At 43.4% G+C, this 14979-nt stretch overlaps 1 protein-coding gene across 1 annotated transcript in view; it reads right to left on the reverse strand.

Moving 5' to 3' along the window:
- Nucleotides 1-910: 910 nt before the first annotated feature.
- The window catches only part of CD40LG (CD40 ligand), a 33527-nt gene continuing 19458 nt past the window's right edge, over nt 911-14979 (reverse strand). Inside the window, exon 5 of the mRNA XM_029607808.1 lies at nt 911-3054. Coding sequence (XP_029463668.1) covers nt 2678-3054 — 377 coding nt within the window. The 3' untranslated portion in view covers nt 911-2677. The remainder of the gene's footprint in view (nt 3055-14979) is intronic.

The following is a 14979-nucleotide window of genomic DNA, read 5'->3' on the forward strand; positions in this document are numbered from 1 at the left end:
AGTGGGCTGTGGGGATGAAGGACAAGGATCCCCAAGGCAGAGAGGAGGAATAAACTGGTAGAGAGAAAGGGCCCCATTATCCCTACCCTCCTCCTCATCCATCCCCAGTCCCCACGAGTGCTCATGGCGGGGCTGCGGATAAAGGATCACTGGGATAAGGAGAAAGAGGAAGAATGTGAAGAGTCTGTACACATGTTTGTGTGTTTGAAAGAGAGAAGAAGTTTGTGCTCCGTCCTGGTCCCATCCCTTACACAGGTCACACCTGGTTCCACTCTGCCCTACCCCTCCCCGTTCCACAGTTCCACTTCCTTTTTGTCTACAAATTAAACTCTGATGTGGAGAAAACTTCTGTTTTATCTGGTAGAATCAACACTTTCCTGGCACTGATATGAATCTGATCACAGCATTTACCGTTTGAGGGTTTTTTGTTTTGTTTTGTTTCAGTTCTCCACAATTTTTGCAACTTCAACAACATTTCTGGGGTAGAATGTAAAATTTTCCAAAATATTACTTTCGATTTTTTTTTTTTTTCATTATCACTAATGGCTTTCTACTTCTCGTTCTTCTCAGTCATGTCATTCCCTCACAACACGGCAGTGGGAAGAGCCATGACATTAATCGGGAATGGCAATTTTTCCTCATTCTTCCCCCAGTATCAAAACATTTTGTTTATCTTTAAGTGGGAGAAAAGACCAGCAGGCTTCATTATGAAGTAGTAAGGCTGATTCTTGACTTGGCCAACAAGGGACATGCAAGAGACTTCTAGTCTTCAGTAAATAAAAGAATTGTAATTTTGGAATACATTGAGGATGTCATTTTACCATTCATTTCCTAGGGTGGGTATTTTTCTTTTTAAATTTAGGTACTGACTATTTTTCTAAGAAAGAAAAGTTTACTGTTAAGTACTGTGCTTGGCAAATATGGAAATATCAAGATTCCTACTTTATTTCTGAATACATTCTTTACTGTGTGTGAAAAAAAATCCATTTTACATCCATACAATTACAGTTGCCAACTGGCTTCAGATTTTCAGGACAAGTTGATCCAATCCTGATTTTACCCCATTGCATTTAGGGGACTTTTTTTGATTTCCCTATTACATTCCCGAAGAAAAGCAAGACTATAGGTACCTGCAAGCAGGGGAGTAAAACTAGGACTGGATCAACCTGTCCTGAAAATCTGGAGCAAGTTGGCAACCCTACATACAATACAGTTTTATTGGTTTTAGATTATATAAATAATTTTTACAAAATTAATACAAACAGTAACATAGAGTTGTTTTTTTCTGCAAATAAGTTATTCATTCAGGATAATAAGCATCAAACACCTATCCCATATGCTGGAACACACGCAGCTAATGTGTGGCTGAAATTTCCAGTGCAAACTCTTTCCTTGGCAAATCTATAATTATTGTTTCTATTTAGCTTTACCAGAAATCCTAATGGAAGAGATAAAGGTAATCAAATAATTCGTAAAGCCATACATTTTTTTATTGGACTAACTCAATACATTTATCAGAAAGGTATTGAATTAGTCCAATAAAAAATAGCATCTCCTACAAATTATTTGTTGACCTTTATGTCTACCTATTCAAGTGGATTAACATAGCAACTGCACCACTTTATTCAGAAATCCTAATACAATTGCATTCCATGTTCCTTCAGTGTGTTGCTGTGTTAAATATATGATGAGCTATATATTTTTGAATGCCTATTTACAGCATTAATTATTAGTCTTGCAATTTTAAGAAAACAGTATGTAGGGTCAGTCCAGAATTTAAATTTCAATGGATTTCTCTCGAGCAGTGCTTCTAAACCCAGCCCTCAGGGCACATCTAACTAGTCAGGTTTTCAAGATATCCACAATGAATATGTATGAGCTTGAAAATGCAAATCTAGTTCATGCATATTTATTGTGGCTATCCTAAAAATTTGACTGGTTAGGTGTGCCCTGAGTTGAGAAGCACTGCCCTGGAGTACCTATGTGAGATTTCCTAAAGCAGGGCTTCCCAAACCTATCCTGAGGATCCCACAGCAGTCCAGTTTTCAGAATATCTATGGAATATGCATAAGATACATTTGCATATCAAAGAGACTCAGTATATGCAAATTTATCTCATGCATATTCATTGTGGATATCCTAAAAACCCAACTAGCTGTGTGTTCCCCCAAGACCGGTTTGGGAAGCCCTCTCCTAAAGAATACATCTGCAATTTTAAGGATTACCAGTCTCAGTTATTTATAGCAAATTAAGCAGAAAGAGAAAAACATCTGTCTGATCTATTGCATACCAAACAACAAATGTAGGTAGATAAAAAAAGAGAAAATCTTTCTACCGAATAAGCTTATGATACAGTTGGGATATCCATCTTATTAAACAGATGATTTGCATCATATATACAATGTAAATGAAAATATTCAAGGCATACCTGTATGATCAAGACAGGATAGAAAACCTTTTATGAGAACAAAGTGCAGCAATACATTTTCGATGTTCCTATTTCATTTTAAAGGAAATTCTCACCCAAGTTAATAAATTATAAAGTGTATAAAATGAGAAAAAAGGAACAAGACATACAAATGACTCAAAATATAAATATTATGGTATGAAAATAGGACCCTTTGATTGGAAGTGTTCCAATTGGCATCCACAGCATACGTTTGGGAGAACCAATCCCTTAAAGTCTAACCATACCAAAATATGTGGATCCTGTGCTGTAGTTGACTCGTGATGAATCTGTCACGTTGACAAAGAGCATGTCGCCCTTCTGAAGGTCAAATACTCCTCCTTGATGTATGGAATGTAGACTACAATCAGAGGAATTCTGGGAACTTTCCGTATTCACCCCCTTCAACAAAAGTCTGTCGTTTCCATGGGGCTTTCGCAAATACAGGTTGTGGAAAAACGGTGCCCGTGCTCCTCTTGTGACATTCTTACAGAAACTCACTTGTGAGTATACATAGTAGAACCCTGGTGTTTCAACTATCAGCTTGCCATCTTTGTAGCCCAGCATTTTTCGCATAGCAGAATAGCCTTTTTCCATCCATTGCAAAACTGTGGAGAAAAGTCATCCCATTATCATAAAAGAATGAGTCAAAATTAATTCTATGATGAAAATAAATTTGAATGCTTAAATTCAGTGGGATTACTGATATGGTACATCTTCTTCTGGAAACCAGTCTAGTGCATGAAATTTCAAAATTGCAACCATTAGAAAGTCACATACAAAAGCTCTTATTTTTGTAAGTTTTCCTTTTTCCTCTTAGCTACAAATCAGTAAAATTCATTTTTGTTCATTTTAGTTTGCATTAAAAATCTATTAATATACCCAGTATATTTTGCTTTATTTTTTTCCTAGCTATTTTTATATTTGTGCTTTCCATTTGCACCCCCTCTTTTTTGGACTTTTCTGCAGTTAGTTAATCACCCTCTTTCCAACAGCTGGGGGCATTAGAAGGCCAAAAGGCTTCAGTCTCCAGGACTGATATTAAATTAGGCTACCTCCCACTCTCAAGTCTGAAACTACAGCACAGTAGGGAAGTATATATAGAAACTTGACACCTCTTAAAAGGTCTTGGTCTATGGTGGTGGGTTCTCAGAATGTGGTCACTTGCAAAAGCTTTTGCATTGTTGCAAAGAAACCAAATATTTTTGCATAGAGTATGAGGCAATATGCCCTGAAATATCTGTCACTATCTTAAATTCACTATTTGTTGGATTCATGGACCCTTGGACCAACTAGGACAGTTGGTGGCTCACTGAGGAGATACCAGGTGGGTGTCGAAGCCGGGAAGCGGCACAGACAGGAGACCAAGAGATCTTCACCACTGGAGATCCAAGGTCCCCCGAGGAGGAGCACATGAGGACCCGGGCCGCTTGGACTTATGAGTGGGCTCCTGCGAGGTGGTATCCAGGGAATGGAGACGAAGAGCTGGAGCCAGGAGGCCAACTGGAACTTTACCACTGGAAGCCCGCGGTCCCCCCGAGAGGAGCTCGTGAGGACCTGAGCCGCTTGGACTTAGACGAGGCCTCCTGGACGAAGCCGAAGTCGGAAGCCAAAGGACGAAGCTGGATCAGAAGTCTGTGGATGGAAGCCGGAGTCGAAAGCCAGGAATCAGAAGCCAAAGGATGAAGCAGAATCAGAAGTCTGTGGACGGAAGCTGGAGTCGAAAGCCAGGAATCAGAAGCCGAAGTCAGAAGCTGAAGGATCCGAAGCAGCAACTAGCAACTCTTACCAGAGTGAACCTCATTGCAAGGCAAGGAAGAAGGGCTTCCAGCAGGGTATATATACCTGCAGCATCTGATGTCATCCTGGGAGGTGGAGGCTTCCTTTCCCGCACTGGGCCCTTTAAATGTCCGGGCCTTGTGCGTGTGTGCGCCTAGGGGGCGGGGCCTGAACAGACATCGGCGGCGTCTCCCCTGCAGAGGGGACGCCGCGCCGAAGGCTGCAGGCCTCACCAGACCTCAGCTACGCTGCCGCTGCCATCTGATACCCGGAGGTAGGTGGGGGGCCGGCCCGCGGACCTCCGCGGGTTGGGCATGCAACACTATTACAGGGATTTTTTTTGTAAGGCAGATGTAATGATATACCTGATATGTTTGGAGAAGATGAAGAATCTGCTCAAACAGGTACTGGCTTGGACAAATCCAGTTACTAGACAATGTTCTGATAAATTTTGAATGATTAGTTACTGATCTAAAATTTTATTTTGGTGACAAGCAATTTGTCTGATAATATCTATTTATCTAAATTAGTCTGAAGTGTATGTTGAAAATTAACTTGCAATATGATAGCAACTATGATGGAAAAAGGTGTTTTTAATAACTACTAATGATATCAGTGTGTTCTTTGTGATGGTGAGAATCATCATGAAGTTTATAATTCACTCTAGATCTTTTATACTGGAACTCCCTGTTGATAATTGACTATGACAATAATAGGAGTCAATATTTTTGGAAAGAAATGAACAGCCTGTTCTTAAAATCATATCAAGTTTACTGTTAAGAGTCTATAAAATGCATTGGTTAGTTTTAATTCATTTTGCATTTCATTCATTTTGCAGAACATATAGATAAGCATAGTTTAATAGGATAAAGCCAACATGGATTTAACCAAGGGAAGTCTTGCCTCACCAATCTGCTACATTTTTTTGAGGGCGTAAACAACATCTGTATAAAGGTGAGTCAGTTCATATAGTGTATTTGGATTTCCAGAAAACATTTGACAGTCCCTCGTGAGATACTTCTTATAAAATTAAAAAGTCATGGGATAGGAGGAGTGTTCTACTGTGGATTGCAAACTGGTTAAAAGATAGAAAACAGAGAGTACATTTTCTCAGTGGAGAAAAGTGAATAGAGGAGTGCTCCAGGGATGTGTTCTGAGATCACTGCTTTTTAATATATTTATAAACAATCTGGAAATAGGAACCACAAGTGAGGTGATCAAATGTACCGATGACACAAAATTATTCAAAGTTATTAAATCACAAGAGGATTGTGAGAAATTGCAAGAGGACATTGCAAAACAGGGAGACTGGGCAAGCAAATGGCAAATTATATTTAATGTGGACAAGTGCACTTAGGGAAGAGTAACCCAAATTATAGCTACACAATGCAAGGTTCCACATTAGGAGTCACCATTGAGGAAATATGTTGAAAACTTCTGCTCAGTATGAAGCAGCGGTCAAGAAAGCAAATAGAATGCTAGGAATTATTAGGAAAGGAGTGGAGAATAAAACAGAGAATATCATAATGCCTCTGTATTGCTCCGTGGTGCAACCTCAACTTGCTTATTGTGATCACCACATCTCAAACAAGATATAGCAGAATTAGAAAAGTTACAGAGAAGTGCAACCAAACTTATAAAGGGGATGGAACAATTCCCCTATGAAGAAAGGCTAAAGAGGTTAGGACTCTTAAGCTTGATGAGACGGCTGAGAAGAGATATAATAGAGGTCTATAAAATAATAAGTGGACTGGAACGAGTAAACATTAATCAGTAGTTTAATCTTTCAAAGAGTACAAAGACTAGGGGAATTACAATGAAGTTACTAGGCGATACACTTAAAACTAATAAGAGAAAATAAATGTTTTACTCAATGCATAATTAAGCTCTGCAATTGATTGTAAGAGTATGTAGTGAAAGCTGTTAGTGTAGCTGTGTTTAAAAAAGGTTTGGACAAGTTCTTGGAAGAAAAGTCCATTAACCATTATTAAGGTGAAGTTGCATAAATCCACTGTTTATTCTTGGGGTCCCAAGTACCAGGCAGGATCCCTAGGGGACCTGGCTTGGCCACTGTTGGATAGAGGATACTGGGCTTGATGGACCTTTGGTCTGATCCATAATGGCAAGTCTTATGTTCTTAGTAAATATATTATGGGAAGGAGTAGGAGATTGTTTTGGGGTATTAATAGTGATATTAACCAACAAGCCAATGATTAATACAATTTTTCTTTTTTCTTTAGTCTTAGTTTCTTTTTGAGCTCCAATATAATGTGGACTTAAGTGTGAGTGTTTGATTTTGTATATTTCTTTATTGTTTATATAATGTTTAAATGCCAAAAAAGATATTAAAATAATGGATGTTAGTCCACTTAGGGCCTTATTTTCTAAATGTATCGCACGCGGTAAGGGACATTTCGCACGCGAAATGTCCCTTTTCGCGTCCGATACCAAAATGGGGGTGGAGTCGGCCCTGGGGCTTCACCAGGGCCGACTCCGCGAAGCCGCCGCGGATGACGAAAAGGTAAGGCCCTTTTCGCATCCGCGTTCGCTCCCAATAGCTACACCTCCTATGGTGGCGCTATTGGGTGCGAAACCGGCAGCGATCGCACCGCGACGGTGCGATTGCTGCAGGCTAGTGCAGGCCCCCCCCCCCGTTTTGGCCCCCCCGCCCCTCATTTCCTAAAGTATCGCAGGCTTGCAATACTTTAGAAAATGAGGCCCTTAGAAACTAATATCCATCCATAGATAATCTAGTGAGAGATGAAGCTTCCTTCACAGCTCTTGTTTCTACACATGTAAAAAAGTGCATTTTATACAGCCAAGTCACATGATAAACACTTGAACAGATAAACTGATTCCTTATAGGAAAAAGGCTACAATCCTAAAATCCCAAGAAAATTGCATCGTCGCATTCAGGAAAAACCTATTACAATACAAAGAGATAAAAACCACTGACCGGGTACCCCTTCTAGTAAAACACAACTCTGAGCTAGAAAAACTAAGAAAAAGCATAGACAATTTACAGACATTTGTATTGGAGAATGAATCGCTAAAATAAATATTCATTGTTCTTCTATTTCTAACTTTCTAGCAACCACTTAATCTGAACCAAAAACTGCTGAGAAACAGCTTCAAATAAACTCAGAAAAAGAAAATGGCACGAACATCTGCAAGATTTGATGGTGCAGACAGCATCCACAAAATTTTCCCCTCCCCATGGAATTTGCAAGTCCCCGTGATATCGCCACGGAGGACCAAGGAGCGGACTCCAATACAATCGGATTTCTTGTGGAATACTAAGGCCTGCTTTCCCATGGTGATATTTTCAATCACCACTGCCAAACAGCTTCCTGGCATCTCTTTCCCGACATGTGCATTGAGCACATGGCAGGAGAAGGCGGAGAATGACTACATCAAGATGCATCTTCCTCCTCTACCAGCCTGGCCTGTTTTCCGCTTTCAATCCTGGCACACTGGTTTAAAGCAGTAATGGGCCTGGTCAGCAGAAGAGAAAGACATGGCCCGTGATGCCATTCTCCTCAGCCTTGCAGCACAACCAGAGCTGGTTGGGTAGGGAGAGGGAGTTATGTAAGAGACGTACAAGGTTGGGGGATAAAGGAAAGAGAAGATGGGAGTTGCTAGTAAGAAATAGGGGAAATGCAGGGCGGATAAAGAAAAGAAGTGATGGGCTGTTGTGTAAAATGGGAGAGGCTGGAGGGAAGATAAGAGAAAGAAGAGATGGAGGAGTGATTGGGGAGGTTGTGTGAAACAGAGGATGGGGCTATGATAGAGAAGTTAGAAGGATTATTAGAAAGGGGCTAGGAGATAGGGGAGGTGTGTGACTAAAGGAGATGTGAGTTGTATGGCAAGATACTGGGAAGATGGGGTGATGGGGGACTAGAAAAGCAAGATTTGTATGAAAGAGTTGCTAGGGTTAGTAGATGGATGTGTGGGTGGCTCTGTGTGTGTATATATGGGCAGGTGGGATGGCGACAATAAAAGAACTGGGGGTGGAGAGAGAAAAGGAGGGGGTATAGGGACTGGGGGTTGAGATGTGAGGGGGAGCAGAGCTGGAGTACTACTACCCTCTCCTCTTTCCAGATTTTCCCTTCTCCTCAAGATCTCAGGACCTCTCTTCCCTCCTGTTTTTCCTCCATCCCTCATCCCCAATATTTCTTCCTGCCTTCCTTCCTCCCCCATCCCCAATCTTTGAGGACTAGGGCATTGGTCAAACAGAATAAACGTTCTGCAGGATTCAAAATTAAATGTTGAATCTTTATGGATAGAAATTCCAGGTGAAAAGGGGAATAAAATAGCAGTGGTGGTGTATTACCAACCACATGGCCAGAATGAACAGACAGGCAATGAAATGCTAAAAGAAATTGAGAAGCTAACAAAATCAGGAGCACAGTAATTTCAATTATCTCAGTATTGACTAGGTGAATGTCACATCAGGACATGCTAGAGAGGTAAATTTCCTAGATGAAATAAATGACTGTTTCATGGAGCAGTTAGTACAAGAACTAACAAGAGGGGTAACTATTTTAGACCAAGCCCTTAGTGGAATACAAGATTTGGTGCAATATATAACAGTGTTGGAGCCACTTGGCAATAGTGATCAACAACACAGTAACATAGTAACATAGTAATGTGACAGAAAAGGACCAGATAGCTCATCTAGTCTGCCCAGCAAGTTTATCTGCAGCTGCATGCAAGATACCCCCATGTTTCTCTCAAGGGTAGTAACTCCATGTCATGCAGCCTTATGATAAGGGTAGCAATATTTATAATCAATGAAAATGTCAAACTCATAAATTTCGGCTACTGTAGCAACATTTTTACTGAGTGAAGAGCTTTCTTGATAATTCAGACAATGCTGCTTCATGTTGTTTGCTTTGGGACTTGGCCGTAGAAGCCATCCTGTAATTTTTCCCTTATGTCTTCTTGATAATTCAGATAATATTTGGGACTTGGCTGTAGAAGCCATCCTGTGCTTTTTCTCTTATGTCTGATTGTCAATACCCCAGACCATAAAAGTCAGGACCCATGTTGGTTGTTGTCTGTATCCAGTTCCCTTCCTCCCCTGCCCCTACCATCAAAGTGGGGAATCATGTTGCAGTTGTGTCAAAAGGATCAAGGTTATTGATGGAGGGTAGTAATCCCCATGCCTTCTGTTAAGGGTAGTAATTGCCACTCCTTGCAGGTTACCCCCATGCACCCTCTTCATTTCCATCTTCTAGACTTTAGGAATCTATAGTGTTTATTCCATGCCCCTTTGAATTTATTCACTGTTTTCTTCTTCACCGCTATTCCAGAAAAACATTCCAGGTATTCCAAGCATCCACCAGGCTCTCCATGAAGAAATATTTCCTCACATTGGTTCTGAGTCATCCCCCCATGAGTTTAATTTTGTGACCCCTGGTTCTGTTTCCTTTCTGATGGAAAAGGTTCAAGGTTTGTATTCATTAAATCCTTTCAGGTATCTGAAGGTCTCCCCTGCACCTCCTCTCTTCCAAGATATACATTCATATACATATATCGTTTTCGTACGGAAAATGGCGCCGGCAGGAGATCGACTGCAGGAGGTCGTTCAGCGGGGGTTCCGGACCGCCGCTGAACGACCTCCTGCACTCGATCTCCTGCCGGCGCCATTTTCCGTACGAAAACGATTTGCGGCAAGAAATCGCTCCCGGAACCCCGCTGGACTCCCAGGAAACTTTTGGCCAGCTTGGGGGGGCCTCCTGACCCCCACAAGACTTGCCAAAAGTCCAGCGGGGGTCCGGAACGACCTCCTCCGTCGAATCGTTTTTGTCTATGGCCGCCGCCATTTTGCGGCGGCCATTTTGAAAAATGGCGCCGGCTGAAGACAACACGATTCTATTGAGGGGGCCGTTCCGGACCGCCGCCGTTCTGGACCACCGCCGGATCCCCAGGTAATTTAAAGCATTGGGGGGGGGGGTTCGGGAGGGTGGGGGATTTAATTTAAAGGGTCGGGGGTGGGTTTTAGGGGGTTTTAGTGTGCCGGTTTTCCTGCCCTCCCCCTTCCCCCGATTTATGATTTTTTAACGATAAATCGGGGGAATTGGTATTGTATCGTGGCCCTAACGATTTTTTGACGATTTAAAATATATTGGACGATATTTTAAATCGTCAAAAAACGATTCACATCCCTACTGTCCAGTTCTTCTTTTTGAGGAGGAATCCTGTAGATCACACCAGTAAAAATGGAAGCATTATCTTATATTTTTAGGACAGTCCATAATGCTTCTGCTCTACCCCATATCCCTTGCAATTCAGTTGCTTGGATATTGGTTTTGACATAAAGAACTACTACTCCACCTTTTATGTTCTATCTGTTCTTCCTAAACAAGTTATAGCTCGGGATGGCTGTATTCCAATCATGAGACTTAGTGAACCATGTCTCCATAACAACAACAATGTTCATAGAAACATAGAAATGACAGCAGAAGAAGACCAAATGGTCCATCCAGTCTGCCCAGCGAGCTTTCACACTTTTTTTTTTCATACTTTTCTGTTACTCTTGTCCCTTTAAATAACTTTTTTGGTTCTATTTCCCTTCCACCCCCACCATCGTAGATAGCAGTGCTGGAGCTACATTTGAGTGAAGTATCCAGCTAATTGGTTTGGGGTAATAACCGCTGTAATAAGCCAGCTCCTCCCATGCTTGTTTATCCAGCCTGTGAACTCAGTCTTTGTTGGTTGTTTGAATATAAATCCTCTTTTAATTCCCCCTGCTGTTGAAACAGTGGGCTGCGCTGGATATGTATTCTAAGTGAAGTATCAGGCTTGATTTGGGGTAGTGACCGCCGTAACAAGCAAGCTACACCCATGCTTATTTGTTTTACCTAGACTTTGTAATTCAGTCCTTGTTGGTATATGTCTGAATATAAAACATCTTTTCTTCATTCCCCCTTCTGTTGAAGCAGAGAGCTATGCTGGATATGCATTGAAAGTGAAGTATCAGACATTTTTGGTTTGGGGTAGTAACCGCCGTAACAAGCAAGCAACTCCCCTTATGTGGATGCAAATCCTTTTTTCCACATTTCCTCTTGCTGTTGAAGCATAGAGCAATGTTGGAGTTGCATTAACCATGTGTATGTTTATTGAATAAGGATATTCATCTCCAGGTAGTAGCCATCATTCCCGCAAGCCACCCCATGCTTCTTCTCTTCATTCACATCCTCTAGACTTTATTGATCCACAGTAGGGATGTGAATTGTTTTTTGACGATTTAAAATATCGTCCGATATATTTTAAATCGTCAAAAATCGTTAGAGCCGCGATACAATAACAATTCCCCCGATTTATCGTTAAAAAATCGTAAATCGGGGGAAGGGGGAGGGGAAGGGGGAGGGCGGGAAAACCAGCACACTAAAACAACCCTAAAACCCACCCCGACCCTTTAAAATAAATCCCCCACCCTCCCGAACCCCCCCAAATTGCCTTAAATTACCTGGGGTCCAGAGGAAGGGTCCCGGTGTGATCTTTTACTCTCGGACCTCCATGCGTTGTAGAAATGGCGCCGGCGCTACCTTTGACCTGACAGGTCAAAGGTAGCGCCGGCGCCATTTTGTTTTTTTGTCCCCCGACGTCAGGAGCGTAGGAGATCGCTCCCGGACCCCCGCTGGACCCCCAGGGACTTTTGGCCAGCTTGGGGGGACTTGCCAAAAGTCCAGCGGGGGTGCGTGCCGACCTCCGATTTTATAACATGCGCACACATGTTATAAAATCAGGTGTCCATGTCTGTGCGCCGGGTAAAGTGTACCATAGATGCGCACACTTCTTTGAAAATCTACCCCTAAGTCAACTTGATTAATAGCAGTTAATGGAGTTATTTAAACCCAGCTACACTTACAGGCTGATACAGTAAAACCTGCGGGCGAGCCGGCGCTCTGAGGCAAGCACCCGCTCTCCCGACACGCGCCCAGGCCACTCTCCTGGGCGCGCGATCAAGTATTTAAATGAGGGCCTGCGGTAAAAGGAGGCACTAGGGACACTAGCGCGTCCCTAGCGCCTCCTTTTTGACAGAAGCGGTGGCTGTCAGCGGGTTTGACAGCCGACGCTCAATTTTACCAGCATCGGTTCTTGAAACCACTGACAGCCAAGGGTTCGGAAAACGGATGCTGGCTAAATTTAGCATCTGTCTTTCAACCCGTGGACAGATTTACATTTTTTTTTTTAAATTTTTAAATTTTTTTAAATTTTGGGGCCTCCGACTTAATATCGCTATGATATTAAGTTGGAGGGTGTACAGAAAAGCAGTTTTTTCTTCTTTTCTGTACACTTTCCCTGTGCCGGCTGAAATTAACTTCTGCCTTTGGGCAGGCATTAATTTCTGAAAGTAAAATGTGCGGCTTTGCTGCGCATTTGTTATGGTTTCGAGTTGTTTGAGTGGATTCTTGAGTACTGTGGGAGATGACAACCCCCACGGGAAGGAGCCCCATGGGGAGCCACAGTACTGGGCTAGACTCAGGATGCACAAACACAGAGTTAGACCTTTATCGTACAGCTGATGTGTACCACCAGAGGTGGCAGTAGGGAGGTGATCCAGTGGTAGCAGTCCAGGGACCCTCGGCAGAGGCAACCCGTCTCACCAAGATGGTATAGGCAGTTCCAGGTGTCGGTCTCCCAGCTCGGCAGAGCTGTAGATGAGACAGACTGAGAATAGATTACTCACTAGATGGTAGCTGTAAGGTTGATGATTCCACCAGGCAGAAGTAGATGGTAACAGGCACCGATGCAGGGAGAGCAGGCCCTCGAGGAGCAAGTACCTGATCCCAGTAAGGCACCTGAAAAGAAAGCAAGGGGCCCCAGAGGAACGGGTACCCAGGTTAGAGATACCCCAAAGGGCAGAGAGAGAGAGAGCTTCTAGCAATGAAGAAGTGGCAGAGCTGCAAAAAGAAGTCCTTGCTAACTCACCTGAGGTTGGTGAGTTATGTGTATAAATACCTCCCAGGGGGTGGAGCCTCCTGGTGTTGATCGGAGTTTTCCTGCGCTGGCCTCTTTAACAGAGGACTTGGTCTTGCTGCACATGCCTAAAGGACATTGGGGGGGGGGGGAAGGGGTGGGGCTTCTGAGGCAGGGGCTTCCCAGCCGTGGAAAGAGGCCCCCCGATGTGGAAGCAGACCACGGTGCCCGAGGGCGCACCCCAGAGCCCAGCATCAGAGCTCGGAGAGTGGCGGGCCGCCTCCAAAAGTGGTAAGCTCAGTCGGCCATGGTCTTTGTGGCCAGCCGACATAACAGTACCCCCTTTTCAAGGACCCCCTCCGATGGATCGTCATTCCCCTTCACATAGTCCTCCTCCTCTTCTGTGATCCAATCCTCATCACTGTCGTCGGAATCAAAAATGTTTTTGTCCGTAGCGTGTATGGAAGAAGGTATCACAGGTGTATCTTGAGCAGAAGTCTCAAGTTCAGGGATACTCAATGGAGATACGGTGAGGTCCCCTCCCATTCCTTGTAAGACAGTATGGTTAGGAGGCCTTGCATGGCTTGTCCATGCGACTTTACTAGTTCCTTGTTCACTGAATCTTTAAGAATTATTTGTTCCTTTAACTGTGTGAGCTTGTCTTGTAGAACATATACCCCACAAGAGTCAGGCCTCCAAAGGTTCCCTTCGACACTCACCCAGGGGAGTAAGGACACTGACGATGCTGTTGCCACAGATATGGCTCAGGATGGTCCAGATGATTTTAAGCAAGTTTCCGAACAATGAATTCCCCATTGAATCTGATCCGGAGAAGACCAAATCGAACTGAGGCTGATGTCTCTGAAGCCAAGGCAGGCCCAAAATTATAGGACTCACTGCCTCTGGTAATATGAAAAAAGAAAGATGTTCGCTGTGAGTTGTTCCAGTTCTCAGAGATTATGGTTGAGTATTCTGTGTGACCTTCCTGGGGAGAGGGTTCCTGTGCACGGAAGAGAGAACCAATGGAGGGTTCACTGGCGAGTTAGGAAGTAGACAATGATCCACGAGGTCTTGCAGGATGAAATTTTCTCCGGCGCCAGAATCCATCAGAGCCTGTGTGGGAATACTGGTGGCAGACAATTCCAGAGAAAAAGGTAGAATAAATAGGGGTGACCCTAGCATGAGATCTCGGGTAGCCACCTCCGCTGTTTCTGGACAATGAAGAAACGGGTATCTAGAGTTACTGTCACCACCAGTTGAAGGCGAGGTGCGGTTACTGCCGCCGAAACCAATGCAAACTGGGTTTGACCCAGTTGCATTGGTTCATCCCCGGAAGGAGCAGAGTTTCCTGGTAGGAAAAGAGAGTCGGAAAAATGACCACGTTATCTTGTGTGGTCCTCCCGGGTCAGTTCCTGGAGTCTCCTATCGATTCTACCCGAAAGGTCAATAAGATCTTCAAGGGAAGTGGGAAGTTCCCTCGCTGCCAGTTCGTCCTTGATCTGTGGATTTAATCCTTCCAATAATATTACTGCTCCCTTGCCAATTTAATTCTTTAGCCATGGTATGAAAATCAATGGCATATTCGCCTAGGGACCGAGATCCTTGTCGGAGACGAAGCAAATCACCACCCATCGCTGGTAACCTGCCAGGATCCTCGAAGACCTGTTTAAAGGCAGAGACGAACAGTGACAGATTGGAAAGCAGAGGATCAGAGTGTTCCCATAACGGTAAAGCCCACGCGAGGGCTTTCCCATCCAATAGGGAAAGAATGAAGGTAGTCTTTATCGAATCGTTCGTAAACAATGCAGGTTGCAGCGCAAAATGCA

Source organism: Rhinatrema bivittatum, chromosome 6 (genome assembly GCF_901001135.1).
Source record: "Rhinatrema bivittatum chromosome 6, aRhiBiv1.1, whole genome shotgun sequence".
In the NCBI taxonomy this organism is placed as follows: domain Eukaryota; kingdom Metazoa; phylum Chordata; class Amphibia; order Gymnophiona; family Rhinatrematidae; genus Rhinatrema; species Rhinatrema bivittatum.